The sequence below is a fragment of the Hipposideros armiger genome, unplaced genomic scaffold (genome assembly GCF_001890085.2).
Source record: "Hipposideros armiger isolate ML-2016 unplaced genomic scaffold, ASM189008v1 scaffold_1119, whole genome shotgun sequence".
NCBI lineage: Eukaryota > Metazoa > Chordata > Mammalia > Chiroptera > Hipposideridae > Hipposideros > Hipposideros armiger.
In genome coordinates, this window is record NW_017732469.1 from 384,964 (window position 1) to 411,341 (window position 26,378).

Sequence of the window (26,378 nt, forward strand, 5' to 3'; positions counted from 1 at the left end):
TATATATATATATATATATATATATATATATATATATGTATATAAAATTGTAGTTGACATTCATAAAATGCTAGAACTTCTAGCTATCAGCAGTTAAATTGCTAACAATGTGCACACTTGTTAAAATTTCATTTTTTGCCAGTCTGATAGGTGAAATGAGGAACCAAATTTTCATTGCATCTGCATTCCCCTAAGAGCGACCTTGACTATTAATTTGCTGGCCATCCAGCATTCCTCTTCTGTGAACTGTCTATTCATATCCTTTGAAATTTAAAAAAACTGGCTTATCTTTTCTTACATATTTGTAGGACTTCTCACATACTGTACATGTTAAATTTCTTGTAAATATTTTCCTACCTGTTTGTTGTTCACATTTAATTGTTAAATGCAATAATGTAAGCAAAAGTGCTATATTAAATACATCATATTACAATACTTACAGTAGCTTGCAAATGTTTGATGAATTTCATCTAGATTTAAAACCTAAGTATTCAACTTTACGATTTTACTGGATTTTTCTGTGCTTAACGTTAAACTTGTCTTTCATAAGGGAAAGGTGAGGAATTTTATTTGAACAACAGCTTTTTTTCAATTAATTGCCCTGCCATGGTTCTATCTCGTATGATTTCATATGACAATTATATCATACCTCAGAGTACTCTTCAGTCGATACATTGTTTGAAAAGAAGGATCAAATGGCATTTACTTTTATATCACCATTGGGATTGTGCAGATCTCAGTGAACTGGTCTTCTAGCCATGTCATTATGCTAGTGTTACACGCTGTTATTCCTGCATGGCTCTTACTGCTCTAGGGTCAAATGGATGCCTAACTGTGCTACCTGCCAGATGAGTTTCAGCTTTGTCAGAGGTGGGACAATCACATCTGAAACGGAGCACAGGTCATATCTGAATCTTTCAATTATTATATTTTTTTATTGATTTTTGCAATCTTTTAAACATACTGCAAGAATGAAAGTTCTTGAGATATTGTAAAGATTCATCTTGCTGAAGAATATCACTTTAAAGAAGGCAAATTTACACAACTTAGCTTCCCACCCCCCCTTCCTAAAAGAGAACTATGTTCTCTAATCAGTAATATGATCAACTGGATTATAATTCGGTGGTAAGTAATAGATTTTTCTTTAGGTTTCCTTGGTGGTTTGTAAGTTGCAAATAACTTGAATGTTTCCTATTATTGCTCAGTACAGAGGAAGTCATTTCCTGTCTTGGTATTTTACGACTTTCATTACTTTTATTCTGCACTTTTCTTTCTGAAGTAGAGCTAACTCTCTCAACGTGTCTGTGCTGTCCATAGTACTTTCGGCTAAGACCCATTAACATAGTTTTATTTCTGTCTGCACCTGTTCACCATGCTAAAAACCCACGTTGGTAGTGACAGATACAGCTTAGCGCAGCATGCAGCTTGTATGGCTGGTCTCATGAAGCAGGAACACTTTCCAAGCAATCGCCTGGGGCAAGTGCTGGGTTCTTTGAGCATTCACGAGTCACTGAATCAGGTTCAGTGGAAATGCCACCTAGGCAGTGGGCCATCTTACAAGTGCACCAGGCCACCGAATATTATCCTGTTCTTCTAAACACTGTGCATCATGATCTCAAAGAGATAAGTTTGGGCCGGCCGAGTGGCGTGATGGTTAAGACCTGGCTTGGGACACCAGAGGGCCCCGGTTTGGATCCCACATAAGAGGGCCAGTGACACTGCCCTCCACAGCTAAGATGCTGAACAACAGCTCAACCTGGAGCTGGGCAGCCGTGAGTCGCCGGCGACGGCGTAGGCTGCAGCCCCTGCTGCAGTGGGTTGCCATAGGCTACCATGTGTAGCCAGCAGCCAGCGTGAGCGGCCAGCAGCCGGCGACTGATCTGCCTCACCTGGGAAGAGCACAATGATGGTGCCAACTTGGGCCAGTGAAGCAACGTCCTCCACAACTAGACTGAAGAACAAAATGACAGCAACTTGTCTGTTCCCCTTCCCCCAATTCCCCAATAAAAAAAATCTTAAAAAAAAGAGATGTTAGCAATTGCAAAAATCTTTTAATTTTATTTGGACCCAAAGACTTTTAGGGATATTATATGTAAGTATTATTCAATCCATCCATCCGTCCATCCACCCACCCACCCACTTACTCAGTATGGTTACATTCCAGGCATTGTCCTAGATGCTGGGGATACAGTAGTGAATAAAAGTCCCCACCTCAAGAACAATGTCCTTTCCACATTTTAATGGAGTTCTCTAAGTATAAATTCTTCATAAAGGAGATGATTTATGGCTTATCTCTTAGAAGTTTCCATGGCTTGTTCAATTTATTGCAAACTATTGCTAACTTCAACACCAGACTAACAGTTCAGAATTACAAGTGCTAATTTGGTCAATGAATAAAAATTGCTTTTTGTAATTATTATTATGTTTGCTTATGACATTTATAACAAAAGCACACAATTGCATTTTAAATTTACTGTTAATGTTCATGTACAAGTATTTTACATAAAATATTTAGATAAGTATATTTACACATATTTTTTCTCTACAAAAAGGCTGCATAAAACATCTTTATTATCAATAGATTTGTTAAAAATGCAGATTCCTGGACCAGATCCCACATCTAATAAGCCAAAATTTATGGGAATGGGGCCCAAATTAATCTTTTTTTTTTAAAAGGTTTTATTGGGGAATTGGGGAGAGGGGAACAGTGTTGGGGAATCGGGGAAGGGGAACAGACAAGTTGCTGTCCTTCTTATTCTTCAGTCTAGTTGTGGAGGACATCGCTTCACTGGCCCATGTTGGTATGATCATTGTGCTCTTCCCGGGTGAGGCAATTGGTTGCCGGTCATTGGTAGGCTGCTCACAGCGGCTCCCGGCAGCTCACGCCGGTTACCAGCCGCTTGGCTGCCAGCCACTCACGTAGCTCACGGCAGCCCACTGCAGCCCCACTGCAGCCTACGCTGTCGCCGGCGACTCACAGCAGCCCAGCTCTAGGTCGAGCTGTTGTTCACCATCTTAGCTGTAGAGGGCGAGCGTCACTGGCCCTCAATGTGGGATCTGAACCGCAGCTCTGCTGCTCCGAGCTGGTGCTCCCAAGCAAGCTCTTAACCAGCTGAGCCACTCGGCAGGCCCCCCAAAATAATCTTTATTTTAAAAAGCAGGCCAGTTAACTAAGAGACATTCAAAAGTTAGCAGATGAAGCACTGTGCCTGTGTGTGGGATGTCAGGAAGGAAGCTGTTCTGCTGTGGCTATATCCGTGTGGTATATTTTCTCCTGGACAGAAACTCCTCATGACATTAGAACACTGTTCATTAAAGGGCCAGGGTTTCCACTGAGGAAAATGCTTTGTATGAAACCCAGCCAAACTCAGGACACAGGGAACATGCCACGTGGGGCGTATGTTCTGCCAGGAGGCCTACTTCAACATCCAAAACGCCTGGCAGTTGTCAGAACTTGCAAGGGGAATTTTGTTTACTTTGTGAAATGCTCAGTAGGTTCCAAGGGTCATTTAGGAATACTGTCACATGCATTAGGGTAGATACAGTCTTTAATTTAAACGCATCCACTACAGAGAACACTGTGATTTCAGCATCCCTTTATTTCTATGGTCAATCAATAGAATTCATTACATTGTGAAATATCAGTAGAAAAAATTTCTTATGCTATTTAATACTATTTTTCTGTTCTCCAAATATCTTTTATCCGAGATCAGCTATATAACTAAGCACTATGTATGATATGCTATTATATTGTTTGCTATGTCTGAGAGACTTAACTGTTTGCTTAGAGTGAACAGACATTTCATATAATACAAAAATTATAATGAAATAAAAAATTACTCTTCGGGCTTGTTTAACAAAGATCAGGGATTTTATAATCAACAATAAAAGACAAAAAAACCCCCAAGTTTAGGAATAGTTTGAACCAATATTTACAAAATTTCAAAACGATGCCTTCGTTATTCACAAGGAGCCATCTTTACTTTATGTCTGACCACTCCCTCAACTCCAAGATAGATGATGTGACCATTTAGTGGAAGAGTTTTAGATTGTCAGAGGAGTGCAGTGAGAGTCTCAGAAAACAATAAGCAGACGCTTCAGAGAGAAGGTGGCAGACACTAGGGCAGAAATCTGACAGAAGTAAGAAAAGGGGACAGGCACAAGGGGCAGAAGTGGCAGACACAAATGGTGTCAGAAAAGGCAGCGAGAAGCAAAAATAAAGGTGGCAAGAAGCAAGGTGAGAATGTGAAAGAGGGATAAAACTGGCTTGCATAATAGGTATGACATTCAGTCATGTATTTAATAGAAAGGAAATACAAGTATATGTGCATCTATGACGAAAGAGGAATTAACTTTAGTAAATTCTGTAATCTTTTATTTTTATCAGAAGATGTTTCAATAAATTCATGGGTTCTTCAGTACCCATGAAAAACAGGAAGGAGTCAGGGCATAATAAACACATTTGTACACTGATATCCCTGCCCCAACAGCACAACAAATGTAACTGTCCTAATCTCTCCTGGGTATCTAGGAAAGCTGCCACAAAATAAACAGGTGTTTGGGTTGGATGAGCTCAGTGACTCAGTTTCACAGGCTGTGCTGTTTACTGGTAGCCACAGCAATCACTTCCTAAACTTCGCTGCATGGCGCCTGACACAGCAGTTCTTTCTTCTGCTTGTTCCCTGTACTGTGTGAGTGCTTTCGTCTGAGAGTCAGCATCCCTTCTTAGACACGGACGCCATCTGTGGCCCTCGGGATCCCTGAGGCCAGAGGGAGATATACAAGAGAAAGAGGAAAGGGCTAAGAAAGACTGTTTCTATGGGAAGGGAAGGGAGAGAGAGACTGCAGGAGTGGGAAGAAAGGGGGAGGGGGACTGAGAAGGAATGCAGTTCTTCGTGTGAGTAGGATAAAGTAGAACCAACTCTAGATATTATGTACTGTCCACTTGGACAATGCATTCAACACCGAGGTCTCACCACTCATCTTCTAGAATGTCTTCTCCTCCACCTCACTTGGGTCATCCACTTGTGCAGCCACATTTGGAGTACTGAACACCTGTCCTCTCTGAAAATGACTAAGATCTCCTGTTCTCTCCTAAGAACACCTACGCTTATGGCTTCTTTGCTCCACAACCCAACCTTCGCCTGTTATTTGATTTCAATGAGATGTCTACTTTGTCTCTATATATTAACACTCTGTGACTTCCCAACAAACTTATAGATTATCCCTTCTCTCTCCTCTGTCTTCAATCTATCCTTCTTTCCTGGAGATTAAACGTGCTCAAGAATCTTTTATCTTGCACAAAATAACACCAAAAAAACTCAATAACAACAACAAAAAAACCACCCCAAAACAAAGTCTTTCTGTACTTCATCAGCTCCTGGTTACAACTCTCCCTTTTCTACGTCACAGCTAAATTTATGAAAGAGTTGGGCATTTTCTCTCTCTACTTAGTCACTTCCTGTTCACTCCCCATTCCCTCCCAGTGAGCTTTTTGCCTCTAGGTTTCCATTGAAGAGCTCCTCCTAAAGTCATCAACGACATTCATCAGCCGAGTCAGTCTGTACTGCAGTTGAGCCATCTTTAGCCTCACTGGGGAGTGCTGATAACTGCCTCCTCACCGGGGCAGTTTTCCCACAGCCTCCGCTGGCAGCACACTACTGTCCTGGGCTGGGCTGCCTCTATCGCTAGCTCCTTCTCACTCTCCTTTTTCAGCTCTGCTCCCTTTATTCCACCTCTAAAGAGCTATGGAGTTCTGCAGGACCTGACCTAAAGCTCACTTCTGTTTCTTTCCTTAGGTCATCTCGTTCACTCCCATGGCTCCCAAGATCACTTATGCCATGACTCTAATTTTGTTTTTTTTTTAGCTGAGCCATCCTGCTACCTGTTGGTAGCTCAGCGGCTGCTCAGCTTGGGCCGGGAATCGAACTGCTGTTGCTCAGAGCTCAAACCCTTGAGCGAGCTCTTAACCAACTGAGCCACTCGGCTGGCCCTCCATGACTCTAATTTTGTATCTCCAGTCTCACATGGTAACATTTTGCTGGAAAGTTCTACCTGAATGTCTTAGGCACTTCAAATACAGTATGTCTAAATGTACTCCTCTTCCAAATATTTTAACTGTACCATTATCCACACGATTTTTCACAACAGAAACCAGGGGGGGGGGGTCACCTATGAATCTCCTTCTTCATCACCCCCTCCAACATTCTCTTGCTAATCTAACTTGACTCTAAATGTCTCTTGAATATATCCACTTCTTCCATTTCCACTGCCAACAACCTAATCAAAGACACCAACACTACTGTTGTAGCCTCCTAAACTGGTCTCTAATTTTTTTTCTACACTATTCTTTTATATTCCTGCTAATCTAATTTCCACATTGCATTGTATTCCTGCTATTCTAATTCCCACACTTGGCATCTTTTAGAAATCCCAATCTGATCATGATACTTCTCTGCTTATAACATTTCATGGCTGTTTATATGAAAAGAAACTTCTCACATATTCAGAGAGCCCTTTAACATCTGGCCCCTCGTGGGTTTCCAGACTCATTTCAGCCTGTTCTCTTTTGTGTCTTCCACACTGTCGCCACTCAGTTCTGTCTGAGTTTCTTCTTGTGGCAGACCTTTCCACATACTGGGGTTTTTGTTTGTTTTCTGTCTGGCAGCCTCTTCCCTAAAAGATAACTTCTACCCTTTCCTCAGGTTGGCTAATCCATTCATCCTTTAGACACCTGCTTAACTGCCATTCTCTCAGAGAAGCAGGTTGGATTTTCTTTTGCGGTGCTTCTCACAATTATACTATATTGATTACTTGTTTAGTATCTGTGCTCCATGCCTCAACTCAAACCCCTTCCCCCACTGCTACACTGTAAACTCCATGAGGACAGCAATCACATCTGTTTTATTCATGAGTTGGTTGCATCTGTGAGGCCAAGCACACTCCCTGGCACACAGAATGTGTTTAATAAGCATGTACGAAAAGAATGAACGGATGCAAGTTCATTCCAACTTTGGGATTCTGTTGATCTCAACACAATAGAGAGCAAAGCGACTGATATTTTCAGGTTGTACTCAAATAACAATAGGGATAAATTGCAACTAGATATTCTTTAATTCAACTACAGTTTTCTCAGGAGGAGGGCATGCTAACAACTGCGTAACATCCAAACAACATCCTAAGTGAAACTGCCAAAGTGGAGGTTTCAACTTGTAGTTAATTCTACCCACAAAATACAATCCTTAAGCATGAGTGAGAAGACAGCATCAAGGACCCAGAAGAAGGAATTAATGAAAAAGATTCGACCGCGTCTTGCCTACGAGCCCGCGCCACCGCTCTCTCGACTCCTTCTGGCCCATCTTCCCTATCACATTCATACACTGACTTGTCCTTTGTCTAAGTTTGGTTAGGAAAAAAAGAGAAGGGAAGTTTAAGGAAAACAAAGAACAAAAAAGTCTAGTAAAGACTTTTCATTACATAAATATCTGTTAGGCAGACAGTACAATTACAGATCCTGCTAGATTTCAAATTGTAGTCAATTTCTTAAAATGCTGAATGAAGCATGGGGGAAAAAAAAAAGCAAGATAAAAGCCAAGTTTTGGCTGTACCCTGAAATATCAATCCATGCCATTTAGAAGCACGCTAGTTCCTTGTGATAGACGTCACTAGCTTCAATAACCAACCTATTTTCTTCTTCAATTTGGTTGGGCACATCCTTTTCTCCTGATACCCAGGGCTAAATGAAAGAACGAGGAAAAAGCTTTCTTTAAATAAATCTCTAGTTTAACCAGAACTCTATTTGTAGTAGACAGAAACAACATAGAAAATAATAGGGAACTGGAATTCTAATATGAAGTCTGACAATTAAGTTCGTGGACTCACCCTAGAAGAAGTGCTACATACCTCATTGCTGAATGTCACTACGGTCACTTTCGAAGTACTCCCCTTGGGAAGCTATGCACAGATGCCAGCACCTAGTCCACCCTTCAAAGCCATTTGGGAACTCTTTTCTGGAATGGCCATCAGAGCTGTTGTCGTATTACCCTTGATATCCTGAATGTCATCAAAATGTCTTCCTTTCAATATTTCCTTTATCTTTGTGTAAAGAAAGAAGTCACTGGGGGCAAGATCAGGTGAGTATGGAGGGTGTTCCATTTGTTTACTGGTGAAAAACTTCCTCACAGACAGTGCCGAGTGAGCTGGTGCAGTGTCGTGATGTGAGAGCCGTGAATTGTTGGTGAAAAGTTCAAGTCGTCTAACTTTTTCACACAGCCTTTTCAGCACTTCCAAATAGTAAACTTGGTTAACTGTTTGTCCAGTTGGTACAAATTCATAATGAATAATCCCTCTGATAGCAAAAAGGTTGGCAACATTGTAGCAACAAGTTTGTGGACTTCATTGTCACACCTCGTATGTTCTCTTTCTGCCACAGTGGGCATGACTATTGCTAACAATGATGGGAAAAGCATTTGTGTTCCTCCCACAAGGAAAGGGCGGAAGGTAAAGCTGAGGCTTTCAGGCAGTGTATTTATAGACAGATAACAGCGGTTTCCCCCTATTTACTGTGCCAGCCCTGTCCTGATTTTGATGATTTCATTGCCAGACACCGATTCCTATCATATCGCTGACTATCCTTCCACGTGTTCTTAACCTACCTTCACAGGGATGTCCTCTTCCTGGCTGGCTTTCTCTGAGGTGAAGACATACGAGATTTCTTTGTGAGACGTGTTCTGGCGGCAAATGGCACACTTAATGGAGCTTCTGTGAGACCCCACGCTGTACTGTTCGATAATAATTGAAATGCATTCATTACAGAAACAGTGCCCACAGGTCAGGACTGCCCACTAAAAAACAAAACACACAGGACATGCCTCAGTGAGATGCTGGCAAAGACGCCTTCCAGTTATCCATACATAAAAGGAGAAGGGAGTCAGAATTTCATTTCCTAAATATTTCATGGTATTTAATATTCTTGAAGTCATAAAAAAGTGAAGGTGTGCTTTTAAATGAACTCTTTTTCAAGTCTAACCAGAGTAAGCTCTTGGTTTTTAGTTCTGCTCGCCCCAACAGTGAGCACAGCAGTCGGTCATCATTATTTTCTGAGAAGTTGGTGTTATTTCAGTATTTAGGAAAAATGGAAACGACTCCTGTAGCACTCTAATGGCAGATATAATACAGGGACTAAGAATAACATTAATTTAGAGAAAATATCATACTCAATATATTCTATACAACTTATTAAACAGATTTACATTTTCTTATGTTAAAGCATTTATTATTTAGAGAATGAGATGGGCTAGTGCCTCAGATTTATTTTAAAGTGGTTCTGATACATTCAAAAAACTCCCAAATAAACAAAGATATTTTTGGAAAACCTCTTGTCTTATTTCTTGAAATAAGAAAAGCAGAATAATCCTCTCTGGGGCATCTCATGGGGACTTCTCCCCTTTTGGCAATAGGGGCACATAGAGGAACATTAGATTTAATCCAGGTGTCAGTTCTAAAAGCTATAGCATCTTCTACTAATTATTTAACCTTTTCACCTGGTACCAAAGAACAGTAAAAGGTGAGTGGTGCTGAGTGACAAGGCTCCGAAGCCCTCAGCTGTGCTTTTTAGGATCTAGACGTGTATGGACTAGTATGGAAAGGTGTGTGGATGGGCCTTCCCAAGGTACTTTGTAGGATAAACTAAAAACCCCTTAGAAAAGAACTCGCAAAGGGAAAAGAAATGCAGTATACAAGCTTCGCTTTCGAACAATGACTGGGAAGGAGGAGGGGGTTATCTGGGTTTATTGGCTGATGCTGTTTATGCTGCTCTTAAGAACTGTGCCAGAGTCCTCAGGAGTTGAGGCTGCAGAAAAATGAAAACTGTCACTAGCATTTCTGTAGACACACAGAAGCGCTACCCTGTGTACATCCAGTGCCACTGGGGATGCAGGGCACTTCCTCCACTTCAGAGGACTGGTTGCTGCTTGTGTGAGCTCAGAATGGACAGGCTGAAGAGGATGACAGGTCCATCTGCAATGGGGGAGAAACCTGAGGTCTCTGGCACCACAGCATTAGGACGGACAGGAAGCTGACTGAAAAGGCCTAAACAGAACAGAAATGGCAACGCCTCCAGGACAGCAGCCAGTGTAGGAGTCATGGCGCATCTCTAAATGAGGACTGGAGGAGAACTGGGAGGCTACAGGGGGAGTTCCTGAAGATTTTGGATATAAAGAGTTAGAAAAGTAGTATTTTATTACTCTTACTGTAATCGACTTGTTCTCCTAAGTGTAGGAGATTCAGATTATGCTGCAATTAAATGATGTACAAGAAAGAACTTTAAAAACTGGCAAGGTTAGGACAAAATTAAATAGCATTTCTGAGACAATCCAGCAGCATGAATCTCATCCAAACTAAAAGCAACTACTTACATCATGATCCTTTCCATTTTTATCATAACTTTTATCACATTTTTATTACCGACTTTTTATCAGAAATCATCAGTGTCTGTACATTATTATTCTGCTATTTCCATTGTAATACCTATCCCTTTAAGATTTATTACCAATAAAGTTTCCTTTGAAATCTCACATTCTCTCATAAAATCTGAAAGATTTCTTTCTGATTATAGCTGGTCAGAATGTAGAACTCATATATATTTAACTTTCTATTCTCAGTTCCATTGATAGGAAAACAAAACAACCCAAGAATACTTTAACGCATTTAGTAGTAATTAAATTGTCTTTCAAATTTTGAAAAGCAATGAATATTCTGATATTGTATCTATTGATTTATCATACAAAGTAGGAATTTAGTTTCATAAATCACAGTTGGTAGGATAAAAATAATCGTTTGAGAAGAACTAATATGGGACCATTAAGTTTTTGGACATTTGTATACTAATATTCACAAAGGAACATATTTAATTGCTATAATGGACTAAATTCCCCTAGGATTGCTGTTATTTGTACTTTAAAGCCTGGTATTAGATATTAATAATGCTAAGTAAAAGCTATGTTATTATACCTTTGTAATACTTAAGTAAATGTATGTGTGCTGTATTATATTTCTATGCAATTACCAAATAACCATGTCAAACCAACAAAGTCCAATTATTCAGACCCAATCTTGTGCCTGGGAACAATATTCAAAACTACGCATCTTTAATGAAGAAGATGGGGTTATTCTAGAAATAACGTTTTCACCTATCACTTAAGGAAAGACACTGCTCAAACATAATGTGGCATTGAGTATGTCACCAGCCTTTGGCCCAACCTTTAAGATGGAGAAAATATTTGCCTTGTATACAAAGCTGTTGAGACAGACTGGGGCGGGGGAGGGGGAGAGAGGATGCATGTAGAAGCCTAGGAAAACTGTAAAGTGCTTTATAAATGCATGTGATTGTTATTGTAATTTCACCTGTTTTCCCAGCTGCCGAGCACAGATTGGACAAGGCTCTGGATTAATACCTCCTGACGTTTTGTCTTGAGACTATTAAAAAAAAAAAAAGAATTCAAAAGTATATTGGTTACACTCTAAAACCTGATACATGTTTTACAACTCATTTATAGAAGTAAATGCTGGCAACCACAATTTAAATAACCCGATAGCCGAGATGACCTAATAATTTATATATTACCGAACACTATCATTCCTGGGATGTCCAAACACATCTTAGAGTTTCAAATAACAAATTAGAAAAGTCTACGTATGCATTAATAAATGCATATATATATATATATATATATATATATTAATAATGCAATCTTTGCCTAGAGGTATGTTGTAATACTTCCACTATTCAAGGCTTCGAACTACAGTCTGTTTACACTGTTCTATATTATATAGCACACACCTTTATAATATTTGTGTAACATATTTTCTATAGGTATCACCTTTTGTGACCTGTGTACCTATTGCAGACATAGCTAGTATTGTGACTCATATAACTAACACAAACAAATAAAAGGTTGATTAAAATAATCCACACCATTAATTATGGGACTAACAGATTAAATGGAAGAAGTCACTAAAGTGGTTTAGTGATACTACAGCATGGGAAAAAGTAGCATCTTTTAAAACAATACCTTCTCCAAGTTAGTTAGGTAAAGAAGCTGCCCAAGTTTTTTCTTAAGCTGTGATGTAGCAACAGCTTTATCATTTAGTAGCTTTATCCGATTTCGTTCTACCTAAAAAACAAAACAATTTCTTTATTCTCTCTCAGAACAATGGTAAAATTACATAGTAAAATTATATTAAACATGATTAATCCTTCCTCAATAATGTGTCCTCTTTTAAGAAAATCCATTTATATGTGAAAAAAATTTGCAAAATGGATACTAGATAAATTTCAAAAGAAAATATACACATTTTTTGCTTTATAGAAGACAAAATTCAATGTAGAATTCTTTTAAATAGGAAGCTTCCCTATATGCTTTAAGTTGGATAAAAATCAAATTGTATTTGTGCATCATTTTTCAGTAATACGTCATGGAACACAGAAAAATGAAATGATATGCTACTCTGGCCAGAGGGATTTTAAGAAACCCAGGGAAGAATCTCCCTGCCCTTCTCCTATCCGTGGACCCTCTCAGTAGAATACAGCAGACAGAAAAGGAGTATAAAAATAAGGAGTTTGTTTTCACAGGGAAAACTTACTGAGAATCCTATTATAAAAATTAAGTAAAATAGTATACAATGAATATTTCTAAGTTTTTCTAAGTCACGGTCTCCAAGCTTTATAGAAAGAAAAAGATTTAAAAGACTAAACAAACATGAGGAATAAAAATAAATTATAAAGAAAACAGTATTTTTTAATATGGAAGAGAAAAGGTTGGTGAAGTTACTTTTTAATCCTGAAATACAAAGAAGGATTTATTAGAAGATAAGTTGTCAAAATCTATTCATCGTTAGCAAAGAAAAAACACTGCAAAGGAAGTTTTTGGTTGTTCTTCGGGAAGATTTTTCTAGTTCTGAAAAAGCTGAGGTAAGACATATATTTAAATACTGACCAACAATATCTAGGTTTTGGTATGCAGGTGCTCAAAAACAGATTACTATGCAATCTGGAGAGAAACAAACAAACACTCCAAAACAGTGAATTTTAAGCAAGTATTAGACATGGAATTGCTCATCTTTGACTACGCTTGACCAACAAAAGTCAAAAAACTTCATATGGGTCAAACTGAAAGAGGTGAGGTTAAATGCACGCTTATTGACGAGGTCATTGCCCTGACTCTCTCTTTTATGGATTCTGGATTTTCTGTGATATCTGTTTGCTGTGCTCTTTTCTGTGATTTCCTTGCAAATTACCTCATGTGGTTCAATGATGTGAAGAACGGGAGGACTGGGCTTTGGCTCCTTAGGATGACGGACTCTTAGTCGTTCTGTAGCCATTGCAAGTTCATCAATAGCAGATACACGATTCCTCAGAGCCATCCAATATTCATGAAGCAACTGGGGGAACAAAGAAGACAAAGACAGTGATAAAACATGTAATTAAAACTGATTAAAACAGAGGTGCCCTGGTCCAAGTCTTCAGTGACATCTATGACACATACATTTTTTCATTAAGTGTCTGAAGTCCAACCGATTCTTGGGCCATTTTTAGGATGAGGAAGTACCACTGACAATCCCATAGGACACTGCAGAGTACTGCCTGTTTAGATTCTCAGGAACAGAATACCCAAAGATTTCTTGGTAGGACTGAAGATCTTTAAAGATCAATACTAGGATGGTGAAATCTGATTTATTTTTTAAAGAAACATTTTTTATTGTATTTCACATATTCAAAATAATATGTATATATGAAAACAAGAATACTAAAACACATAATTGGGTCCCCATCATCCAGTTTTAAGAAAAAGGCCAGTACCAATTTCTTCGAAGGCTTCTGTGTTCCTTCTCAACTGTATCACCCTTTCCTCACATATTCTTCCTTTAACCCCCAACAAAGAGGTAACCACCATTTTGAATTGGACTTATTATTCTGTACTTTTTGTTGAAATTATACTAATAATCTGGTTATGTGTGTTTCTGAAATTTATGGGAATGGTATCATTATAAAATTTTTGATATGCTTTCCTCACTACCATACTTTGAGGTAGACCATGACTACTGCATGGAGCAGTAGCTCATTCATTTACATTGCTGTGAACGTTTAGTCTGCAGTGTTATGTGGAAAAGATATTAATACACAAAGTTTTGGGAGAACTACATGATACTCCTCTGACCCACAGCAAGTAGCCAATTTGAGCCCAGAGGAAGAATCTAGAGCCAAGTGGACACTCGATAGTACTGTCTTCTTCCACGGCTGGATATAGTTAACTGTTTCTGTGCTTTTGCATTTACAATAGCATTGTGAAAACAAAAAATTATTATGAACCAATGATTTCAACACTATAAAAGTATCATTCCCCAACTTATCAAACATATGAATTAACAGTACAGTCAGCATATCTTCTTTTTCTGAATACAAATTTTTATCCTGCTTTAAAAGGCAAAAACTTTAGATTAAAAAAAAACATTAAATGGAATTATAATTTATAAATAAAACATTTCTTTCATTCTTTCACCTATCTCACCTGCAAAGTAGGAAAATGGACTAACAAATCCAAATATAAAGAATAATTCAAAATTAATGAATTCTGGACTCTCATCTCAAGGACAGAGTTTATTATATGATGAACTTATTAAAGTAGTAATATGGTCACTTTGTGAATTATTAATTGCAATGGTTTCCAGACTAGTATGTTGAGAAATACTTACTATGTTCTCCAATCTTCAAGGTTGCTGAAGGTTGCTGATAGCAAAAGTATAACAAAACGAAAAATGAAAAAAAAAAGACCCTACTCTAATTTCACAGAATAGCAGTGTACGAGCAATCTAAGAACAAAATCACCATTTTCACAGCTAAGTAAAAGGTTTAATAAAAATTTCATTTTAGTAATGATTTTTTTAGTAATTTAATAAATAGAAGTTCCTTATTTGTTCAGTATTATTATAATTATTCATCATTACAATCATTACATTTTAGGGAATGAGAAATTATGAAACCTCAAGTCTCTAAGCAGATTTTTAAAAACTGGAGAGAGAAAGAAAAGTGTTGATAAAAATTAATGTAAAGGAGAATTTCTGATATTGGAAGAGAGTTTAAAATGCTGTACCTTGTATTCCTTCTTCCAAGCTTCAAAGAGATCCATTGAAGCACTTCCTTCATCAATGAATTCAACATCAAATCTATGTGATTTTGCAAATGATAGTAGAGCTTTCATAGATCGCTCTGTCTCACTGATAGCCCAGAGACCCCGGTTGGTGGTAGGCATTCGATCATCCACCAGTCCTTCTTCATCTTCTATCATCTCCTCAAATATTGCAGTCTGGGCTTTGACTCTGAAGACATGTGAGAACAAAACAACAGTAACTACTACTGTCAGTGAGTAACAAGCGCTGTAAAAGTCATATTGACAGAGCCAACAGGAAACAAGGTCAGTAACAAAAATGTCAATGTCATGTCTACATAGAAGATCATGCTTACAAGTCTTTGGAAAAACCACAGCAATTCTGCAAATGCTTGGGGCATCATAAATTTGACCAGTGTTTCTTGAGAGCCATCTGGCATAATAAATGGCTATAAATTCCAGGCTAAAATCTTACCCTGAGAATTAAAAGAGTACAAAATACCAACTACCTTCACAGTAAACCATGCAAAAACAGCAACAAAAACCTCAGAAAACCACAAGATGATCTAAAAGTACACTGTCAATCTCTTTTTTTGGGGGGGTGGGGTAGGGGGACAATGAGGACTTAGCCTTTTCTCAATTTCCATTTTTGTAAAGTAGAAATAATTTTGCTAATGCCATAGCTACATGCACTCACTAAGTAATAGCTTAATTCTTGACACAGGATGAAGACTTTAAATTTGTGTTGGAAAAACTGTATTAATAAATAGCGAGAGCTAACATTCTGTAGGACACTTACCATGTATCAAACACTATGCTAAGCAATTATGTACATTCTCTTATTTAATATTAAAAAAACTCAATGAGGTAAGTGCTGTTACCATCTTCATTTCACAAATGACAATACTAAGGCTTAGAGAAGTAATTTGCTCACACATGGGTAGGGATTTGCGTTCAAACCTGTTGTACTCGAGAGTCCATTACTCCCCTAAACTGTCTCTCGATTAGACATTACTACCTGACATAAGCACTTGTGCATTGGTAAAACCGAGCATGTTAAACGATCAAATGTCAAAGTTTACTGAATTAATTTAGTGAGAAAAAATATAAGAAAGGTGACTGTGAGAAAAATATAGTCTTAGAATTTAAAACACCAAGTCTTATAAATATTTCATTTTTCCTGTTGGGAAATGATCAGAGAACTTACGTGTAAGAAAATAGCTTCGATTCATACTCTGTGAACAATTCATCAGCCTTACAAAAGACACAGCTGGAAAAGAAGAAATTATCAGAGAAATATCCACAAACACAACCAGCAATCAGGTAATTTCTAAGAAAGGTTTAGTATTTTATACTTCACTTTTTCTTTTCAATAAATTTGCCATTTTAGAAAAAAAATTACACGGTTTTAAGTATGTGGTCCTTCAGGGTTTCTTTTTTAAAGTTAGATTAATAATACAGCTCTACTTCTGTCTGAATTCAAATGAAAAAACTTGTATTATGTGAACCATTATTTCTTCTCTCAGAAGAAATGTTGCTTAGTAGAAAGATGCCATTTCATCATAGGATTTCTCCTATTACCTACCAGTTGAGAGGAAGTCTGGTTGGTCGGAGGTGACAGATTGTTGCAGACTCAATAACATCACGAGATGGAGGAGCCTCCAGGTTTTTCACAGCCTCTCTCACTAGCTTCTGGAATTTAGTTAGCTCATCCATCTGTGTTGTAAGTAAGAACTGAAGACCTCTGCAGTCATGGAATCTGATTCCCATCACCAGCACCACACACAACATAAAGAAATGAATAGTAGGTCAATTTCTTCAAATTCAGAAAATGGTTGTTGAAGAAAGTGTGCAACAGTTCACAGTCACATTTTAGTTGAGTTTACCTTAGGAATATATTCAATTGGTATGTATTACTAGACAAGGAGTAAGGACATTGGATTGTCTACTATAAAAAGTTCGATAGTGCCTGCTGTCAGGAACTGAGAAAACAGTACTCAAAATCTATGTCTCTGTCTCAGATGTCTTTGAAAGACCAGGACTGTCACACTCTTTCTTTTTAATGCTGACTAACTACAGATGTCACTCCTGACATTCTAACTCTGTGTAGAGAGGTAACTGCAGGATGAAAAATAGACAGAAAATTGGAAAGAAAGAAAGATAGCCAAGAGTTACATTCCTTGTTGCATATACATCTTTTTTATTAAGCATTTACTATGTATGACACTGTACCAAGCACTTTTCCTGTGAAATCTCAATAGATATTACTGTGCCCATGTTATGAATAAAGCTTAACATATTAATTTAAGTTATAAAGTTATTATGTGGCAGAGTTAGGAGTTAAATCCAAACACAATACTCTGAACTATTCTGATAAACTGTGAATGAAATGGGCTAAGAAAAAAAAAATGTATGCATGTGTGTATAAGGGTTTATACCTCAAAAAGGTACAGAACAAGAAGAAAATGGAAAAAGAAACATGATTTGTTTGCTTTTTAAGTTACGTGTATATCCTTCTCCTTCCTAAAATGTCATATGCCCTTCTCTTCAATTTGTTCACAAGAGCCAATTCTCTTTCCTGAAGGTTTCCCCAACATTTCACAACACTAATCTATGGTCCTTTCTGTCCATGGAGTTCATACACACACACACAAACACACACATAATAAATAAAAATGCTAAACTTACCTATAGATAACTTACATATTTTAAAATGTATTTTATTACTTTCTATTTATGTCTGATGTTGTTTAAAAGAATGGTTGTAATGGTTGTATAATGAATGGTACATTTTACATTTCCTATTGGTCCTTTTACAGTCCTGGGGCCTCAAAACATTCCATATGGGATGTGTTCTAATATGGGGATTCATTGCTTTTAAATATGTTCTGTGTGATTTAAGAAAAACAAGTTCAAGATATTTAAAATATTTTCTTATCAGTTGATTCCAAGACACTGGCAGAACACATTAGGATATAGTTTTTAAACTGGATAAAATGAACCATGACTCAAATGACAACTTATTCGGGAACAGCGATTCTTGAGCTTAACAGGGAACAAGGAAGCACAACCAAGAGTGCAAAATACTACACATATTTCAGAAACGAGAAGCCCTTCAGGTTCTATACGGTGAAAAAGATGATAACTGTAATAAAGTACATCCAAGTTAGTAATGACAGATGGAAAATATAATGTATTTCTTTAGGATTTTAGCAGACATTGGAAAAGCTTTTAGAAGAGTGAATGAAACCATTTTAACTTTTCAAAGATATCCTTATGATGCAGTTTTCACTGCAAATTAACATTAATCCCAAGGCTGATCATACACTGGGTTGCAATCTGAGAAGAAATAAAAGATTCTCTCTTTCTACCTAGAGTTGACAATTCTGCTACGACACCTAAATTCCCACATCAAACAAACATTCCTTTGGGTTATGCACTGAGGGTACTTTTGAATAAGGGCAAATTTGTTCTTTGGGAAAAATCAGTCACCATTTATACTGGATTATTGCAGCAATAATCCAATTTATGTATGAAGACCCTGAAGAATAGTGAGTGTTGATGAGTAGAAAGATGGGAAAGAGAGAGCAGGTAACTACAATATAAAACCTGGGCCACTGTGACACTAAGATGCTTAGAACTTAGGCAATGAATTATACAGGGACATATACATGCCTTATAAATGCCTTACCCCAAGGGCAAAATTGTACAAAACAGTCTATTTCAAAACTTTGGGGCTGGCCAAGTGGCTCAGTTGGTTAAGAGCATGAGCTCTGAGCAACAGGGTCACCGGTTCGATTCTCACATGGGCCAGTGAGCTGCGCCCGAGCTGAGCTGCCAACAGGTGGCAGGATGGCTCAGCTGATGAAAGCATGTGCTCCTAACAACAAGGTTGCTGGTTTGACTCCCACACAGGACGGTGGGCTACGCCCACACACAACTAAGATTGGACACAGCACCTTGAGCTGAGCTGCCGATGGGCAGCCGGATGGTTCAGTGGTTAAAGCATGCGCTCTTAGCAACAAGGTTTCCGGTTTTACTCCCACATGGGATAGTGGCTACGCCTACCTGCAACTAAGATTGAACACAGCACCTTGAGCTGAGTGGCAGCAAGCTGCCGACCGGCAGCTGGATGGTGACTGGACTTGGAGCTGAGCTTGCTGCGCCCTCCACAGCTAAGACTGAAGGACAACAACTTGGCTGTTCCCTTTCCCCAATAAAATCTTTAAAAAAACAAACAAAACAAACAAACAAAAAACTTTGCTTAAAGTTGTTGACTTTAAGCAACTTTGTCCAACAAAGATACAAAGAAAATACTTTGAGCAGGTTTTTTTTGGAAAAAGCACTAAAGAGAGACTATTTTAAAATGACTAACATATAGATTAAAAAGGTTTCTTTTTTAGACTTATACCTAATATTTTGATTCAAAGTGTATTTTAACAATATGTAAAATCCAGATGTTCATAACCACAATGTGTTCTAATATTTAATTGTACCTGTTAATACCAAATGATCTGAATGTCTGGGCTAACTACTCAAGTTATTCATTCTACTTTGTACTATTTTCTTACTTCTCTGACATAGAAAGTTTGCAAGTTTGTTGCTTGTAGTTGCTGGTTATTTCATTTCGCACTCGTTGAACGAGCTCCTCTTCAATAGCAAATTCTATTGCTCTGTGGATCACATTTAGCCACCAAGGAGAATTAGAATGAATCTGTAATAAAGACAATAGCTGATCAATTCATTTTTTTAGCACTCAGTATGTTTCTAGCACTTGGAAGGGTGCTGTGAAAAATTCAAAGGAAGCAATAAATGCTACTCAAGGGAATTATAATAGTGGAGAAACAAGTATATACGAGTATACTCTCTATACGCGTACATTTGGTGAGGTGAGTACAACTCTTGCGTATATAATTAAAGAGGACACCTGTTTCCTGACTTCACTGGATGAATGAGAATTTATTGTATACACGTATATAACAAAGTTGTGCTGAAAAATACTTTACCAAAATGAAAATTCAGTACTCACTCCATATATTTGAAAAGGTAACAGGTTTCTTTCTTAGTGTAAAGACATGCTAATACTCAACTAATTGAACTAGATTCTACTCAGTGAATAATCTATGATAACTAACAAAATTACATGCCTGAATATTAAATAATTAATGAATCAGGAAGAATAAAATGTGGAGCAACTGATTAAAATAAAAAATCACATGACAGCATTTTGTGTAGTTCCTCTTTTAGATTTTGCTACTGATTTCATGAGAGAAATTTTAGAAATGACAAACTGCACGCTTTCCATAAGAAAAATACTTGTGGTTTTAATGTTCCGACATCTTAAAAGAAAAGATTTTCGGTAACATACACATCTAAGATCAAAAGGAATCTATAGAAGTTTTTACTTTCTTCAAAAGACAACTTGTTATATACCCAAGGTAAAAGGAACCCACAATAGCTTAGAAATGAAAGAGAATAACCTTGAGATAGGTGATTTATCTATACATTCAATCAATAAACACTGCTAACAGCAAATAAACTTTTATTGTTAGACAGGCACCATACTGGGGGCTTAGAATTCCAAGACGAATGAGAAAGTTCAAGTTTCTCCCCATAGAAAAACAAAAGCCAAAATGCTCTGTGGAGACAAAGAGAAGGAAGAAAAGTCATTCTGGGTACGTACACACCTTTCTTTGGAGCTCACGTATGGTCTGCTGCACAGGAAGCAAGGCTTGCTGGGCTTCTGCAACTTCTGTGTTACACTTGGTCATATAATGCTCTCGCAGCTGTTTGGCCTGTGTGGAAATGGGAAGCAACATAAACTTTCACTCCAGCTCTAGAAAAGAATTTAGTATGATGTTTTAAGATCAACATGGTTATTTTATATATTTAAAGCTACTTAACTCAAGCATAAAACTCTATGAGTATACTATAGAGAATATAAAAGCCATGCCAGAAATTCCAAAGATATATATTGAAGAGAACACATTTACCTGTAAGTCACAAAATTTAAGAAATCCCAAGGGTTTGTTCCCCAAATTTCTAACTTTTTAATTAAAAACAGGAAAGAAAGAAAAAAAAAGAAAGAAAGAAAGAGGGAGGGAGAACAGTAACTATTCAAATTATGAGGCAAAGCAAGGTGATCCCTTTTAGAATCTCTTGTCTTATTTAGTTATTACAATTTCTTGGAATTACTCCAGCTTAAAAATAATGCTTGAGGATGTACAGTAACACAGGTGTTAGACGGAATTATGTTCCCCCTAAATCCATATGGTGAAGCCCTAACTCCTACTGACTATGTATGGAGAAAGGGCCTTTAAGGAGGTGATTACATCAGTAAATGTAGTTAAATGAGATCATAAAGGTGAAGCCCTAATGCAACATGTCTGGTCTCCTTAAAAGAAGGGAGAGAAGCAACAGAGATGCAAGCATACAGAGAAAAGGCTATGTGAAGACACGGAGAGGAGGCAGCCGTCTACAAGCCAAAAAGGGGCCCCAGAAGAAACCAACCCTGCTGACACCTGGATCTTAGACCGCCAGACTCCAGAACTGTGAGAAATAAATTTCTGTTGCTGAAGTCTTTTAGTTTGTGGTATTTGGTTATGGCAGTCCTAGCAGATTAATACAGCAAGGATTTAAAAATTCTTCTCCTTTCAATTTTCCCAGATAAGAAGGATCACATAATTTGCAAGAAACAGAAATACTGAAAAATTTTATTCTTATAAGCCAGATGAAATTACCAATATTAGACCACGTTTGACATAAAAATGGCAATTTCATGAAGTTTGACTGAACAGATATATCTGTGAAGGCACTGCTTCCCTGGGCTTCTGTCACTTCATTTACAAAAGGTGGGGGCTGAAACACATGATTTCTTTGATCAATTAGTTGGTCATTAAATCTATCTACTAACAGACTGGACAGTCTCCCAGAGTTTCCTATCACTAAAGGCACTGAAACAAAGACTGGCTGATTATATGCAAAGATTAGATGTCTGTACTGGGAACAAAATTTCACTGGAAAATTTCCAACACTCAGACTGCCATCTAACATCAAGAAAGTGCTGTATGTACTTATACAGTCTCATTTTTTATCTTGTTGGTTTAAATAAAGGCTCTACTTATAGGTTCAATACATTTCAAACATATCCACCACTCTTTTGATTTAAGCTTTGCTATCTCTCTGAACTTTAAAAAGGCAAAAATCCATGGGTGAATTAGCACCATAAGCTTATTAACAATTTACAGTGAAATAATTTATAATAGCACTCTTTCCAATGAGAGGCAATACTCATTGCAGAGGGAACCTCTTTGAGAGGACATAAGAAATACCACTGAAAATCTGAGTTTGCTTACAGCCATAATTAATACACAGAAAGGTGGAGAAAGTACAAAACTTTTATTTTTACTGAACTACATCTTTTGCAGATATGTCATCTGATCAATAAGGTCTCTCTTTTTAATTTGTTGTTTATTTACATCCTGTGCTATTGACTATCAACAACCATATCTACAACAAGCTGTTACCATATAGCTATGAGCAGATCACCAGAGATGCACATAAATATGGAGTATTGCCATTCTCTGCCACCCAAAGTCACTGCAGCAAAGTTTGGAATGTCAGAGCAGCAGGAAAACATGATGACCCTTATTTAAATGTTGTATACCTTATGAACTATGAATTAGATTGAGCATGAAGTCTGAGAAAAGTATTCTTTAATAGAATGAAAAAAATAACAGTTACCTCTTCCTTAAGCCTGCCATCTCGCAAGGTAGGAGGTATCCCTTGGTGCTTGGCTGCCAACAATTCCATCAAGTTATGGGTAGCATGAAGTCTCTACAAACACACAAAAGGCAGTGACGATGACAGCCAATGAAGGAGACTCTATAGAGAACCTACTATCAGTAACTGCATACAGAGCACTGGTATCACAGATCATAGCACTAAATACTTTTCCTCTAAAACAATTTGAGTACTAACTTTCTCAGAGAAAACCAAAGTCAGTTTTATAGTAAAGGCCTTAATTCATAATGGTCTAAGTTTTCTTCAATTAAAAATATAGTCTTATGAAGTATATCTATACATTTAGCAGAATATGTAATATAGGTATATTTCTTCTATTATACATGCATTTGTCTACATGTAGAACAATGCCAATAAGACCAGTAAAATAAAAAGGTAGACTGCATAGACTTGATTCCTCGTCTCTTGGGAAATGAGTCTAGAAGAGCCTACCAATTATTGACGATAAAACAGGGCTGTGACCTGGATCTGATGAACCTGAGCTGAAAAGGGGAGGAGCTGGAGGTGAAGATGGAGTAGGAAGAAGAAAACCCTATCTAATATCTCTGTATTCAATATAGGTCAGGTTTCTTATGATGATATTGAGTCTGCAACTGGTTAGAGACTCCCTTTGGAGTCTAGCGCTAAGAGAAGAAATAAAGTGAAAGTAACTTCTGTTAACTTGGGAAAATGGATTAGGGCTAATGGATAAGCAGGAGAGAGTCCTTCTGGGAAGATCTGATTTGGTGCCAGTGATTTGAGACTACAAAGGTTTACTCCGTTCGGCTACAGTTTATGGGCCATGGAACAGATCTTGGTAGAGTGAATCTCTGAAGAGTTACTCAACTGTTTCAGGTCTTTTCAACATGGCTTCACAGATAATACAATCAGTAATACTATCAGATTTAATAGGAACAAATGTGTAAATAACACTAGAGACACAAAGCAGTAGAAACTCGCTGCTCTTGTCTATGTGAGCTCATGGAAGAGGATTTCTGTGCTTTCTGCACGAGGTGATGGAAGAGGCTGGAGGAACACTTGTCTCTCTCCACCCCCTTTATCCCAGGGAGCAGAGTGGCTCATCTAACAGGACAGAAGACATTCCAGTGGGCCGTGCTTTACCAGTAGGTGGGGTTGAGAACCAGGCTGATTGCTTACTCTTGAACTCAGGCATCGTGGACTTATCTGTCTTTTTGCCTACTCTTTTTTGTTTCTTTTATTCAGGAGCATACTTTTTCATTTCCTCCTTCTCCCATGAGACAAACACACTGGCTTAAGGTCCAGTGCCTGCCTTCTATAATCCTTATTGATGCAGAATAAAAGTAGACTTGTATTTAATTTTCTGTCCTCCCCTTTCCTCTCCCCGAAACACACTTCCTAACCCACTGAAGTACATGCGAATTTGTAGTCCCAAGGTCTTGATTCTGAATGATAAAGAAGTCTCACTAGGGACTCAAGTCTAAACTTACTAAGATTAATAAAAGTGGTTCTTATATTTAACATTTAGCTAGAGCCTTGTCTATATAATCCACTGGACAGAACCAAGAATGGGAAGAAATGTAATAATTAAATGCTGTAATTCAAACATCCAAATCCCCCTAAAAGACTTCCAAAAATTAAATTAGAAGATCATTGGATAGGTTTTATTATTACTTAGTTCCACTGCTGAGTTTAACTCATTTTCTTTTCTTTTTGGTGAAAACCACGTGAATAAATATGTTGAGGTTCATGTGCAAAAGTGATAAAACTGATCTCACTCTTGAAGTACAAATAACTTCAAGCTGTTTTTCTAATGTAGGTAAGATTTATCTAGTGAGCCTTGTTGCCGACACTGGCCTGAGCATACGGAACAGCAGTGGTTCTCAGACTTTCGTGTATAGTTGGACCTCCATATCTGCGGGTTTCACATCTGCACATTTAACCAACCATAAATAAAAATATTGGGAAAAAATATTCCAGACAATTCCAAAAACCAAACTTGTATTTGTCACATGCGGAGCACTATGCTGAATCCACACAAACAAAGTGATGTGTAGGCCTATCCTGCTGTAGCCTATATACAAATATAGGTTATATGCAAAACTGCGTCATTTTATATAAAGACTTGAGCATCTGCAGATGTTTATATCCTGGGCAGAGAGGGGTACTGGAACCAATCCCCCCAGGATACTGAGGGAAGGCTGTATATGAAAATCACCTATGGTGCTTATCAATAGGATGGAATCCCAACTTTCAGTCCCAGAGATTATGACTCAGTCCATTTGTTACCCTTTATCTTCTTAAATATTCAGAAAAGTTGGTTTTTAAAAAACAAATGAAATATACACCTGAAGCTGTTTAGTTTTTACTTACTTGGAGTGAATCGGTTTTGAGTTTTCCTTTATGTTCCTCAGATGAACGCAGCACTTCTCTGTACAGTTCTGCTGCCAATGAGTATTCATCTGAAGAATTAAAATGTATTTAAAGCATAAGAAAATAATGTATTTAACTCCCAAAGTGATCTAGTTATCTATGTTTACCAATGTCTGTAAAAATGTAACTAACAATTATGCTTCACTATTTTTTTAAGAAAAGGAATTTGACTTGTATTAATGATTGCCCCAGTAAAAAAGCTGACAATAGCGCCCTTTTTGTTAATTCTATAGAACAGAATACCAATCAAGTATATTTAACAATGTTTTAAAATTACACTGAAAACCAATTGGATTGACTTCTAATTTAGACAAATGGTTTTCCTGTTATTGAATAAGAGAGTGCCAAACAGTAGTCATTATATGCTTACAATTAAGGACAAATTTGGGGTAATTATAAGTATTTATAAACAAATATTCTCAACACTATGACCAACCTACACATAATTCTCAGAAAAACAATATACTCTTTTTGATAGGTGTTATTCTTCCTAGTGGCCAAAATAGATTGCAATTAAAAAACCACATTTCAAAAATTTAGGGATTCTTCTTTCCATTTCTGGTCATACCAATCAGTTAATCTGAGATTTATATTGGTTTTTGTTGTTCTTGTTCTTAATTAGCAGTTCATTCAAATAAATTAATTTAAAAAATATTAATTAAAAGTACAGATTGAGACACTATGCCCCCGGGTCATATCAGATTGTCTGCATTTTTGTAAGGTCCATGAGCTAAGAATGCTTTTTATATTTTTTAATTGTTGAAAAAAATTCAAAAGAATAATATCTTATGACTTGTGAAGATTATATGAAATTAAATTCAGGGTCCATGAATAAAGTTTTATTGGAACTCAGCCACACTCATTTGTCTGTGGCTGTTTTTGCACTGTAACAGTAGAGCTGAGTAGTTGCAACAGATCTTTCAGGTCGCAAAGTCTAAAATATTATTATCTGGTTCTTTCAGAAAACGTTTAATGACACGTCAAGGAAAGGAGAGGTGTGACATTTTTTTTTTTTTTTTT

At 37.4% G+C, this 26,378-nt stretch overlaps 1 protein-coding gene across 1 annotated transcript in view; it reads right to left on the minus strand.

Moving 5' to 3' along the window:
* Nucleotides 1-26,378, minus strand: part of SHPRH (SNF2 histone linker PHD RING helicase) — a 69,409-nt gene that overhangs the window by 14,319 nt on the left and 28,712 nt on the right. Inside the window, exons 13-23 of the mRNA XM_019632316.1 lie at nt 25,299-25,387; nt 22,908-23,000; nt 20,852-20,959; nt 19,736-19,878; nt 16,750-16,923; nt 16,372-16,434; nt 15,150-15,375; nt 13,297-13,440; nt 12,072-12,173; nt 11,404-11,475; nt 8,655-8,843 (exon numbers count right to left, since the gene is read on the minus strand). Of these exons, the coding sequence (XP_019487861.1) occupies nt 8,655-8,843; nt 11,404-11,475; nt 12,072-12,173; nt 13,297-13,440; nt 15,150-15,375; nt 16,372-16,434; nt 16,750-16,923; nt 19,736-19,878; nt 20,852-20,959; nt 22,908-23,000; nt 25,299-25,387 (1,403 nt within the window). The remainder of the gene's footprint in view (nt 1-8,654; nt 8,844-11,403; nt 11,476-12,071; nt 12,174-13,296; nt 13,441-15,149; nt 15,376-16,371; nt 16,435-16,749; nt 16,924-19,735; nt 19,879-20,851; nt 20,960-22,907; nt 23,001-25,298; nt 25,388-26,378) is intronic.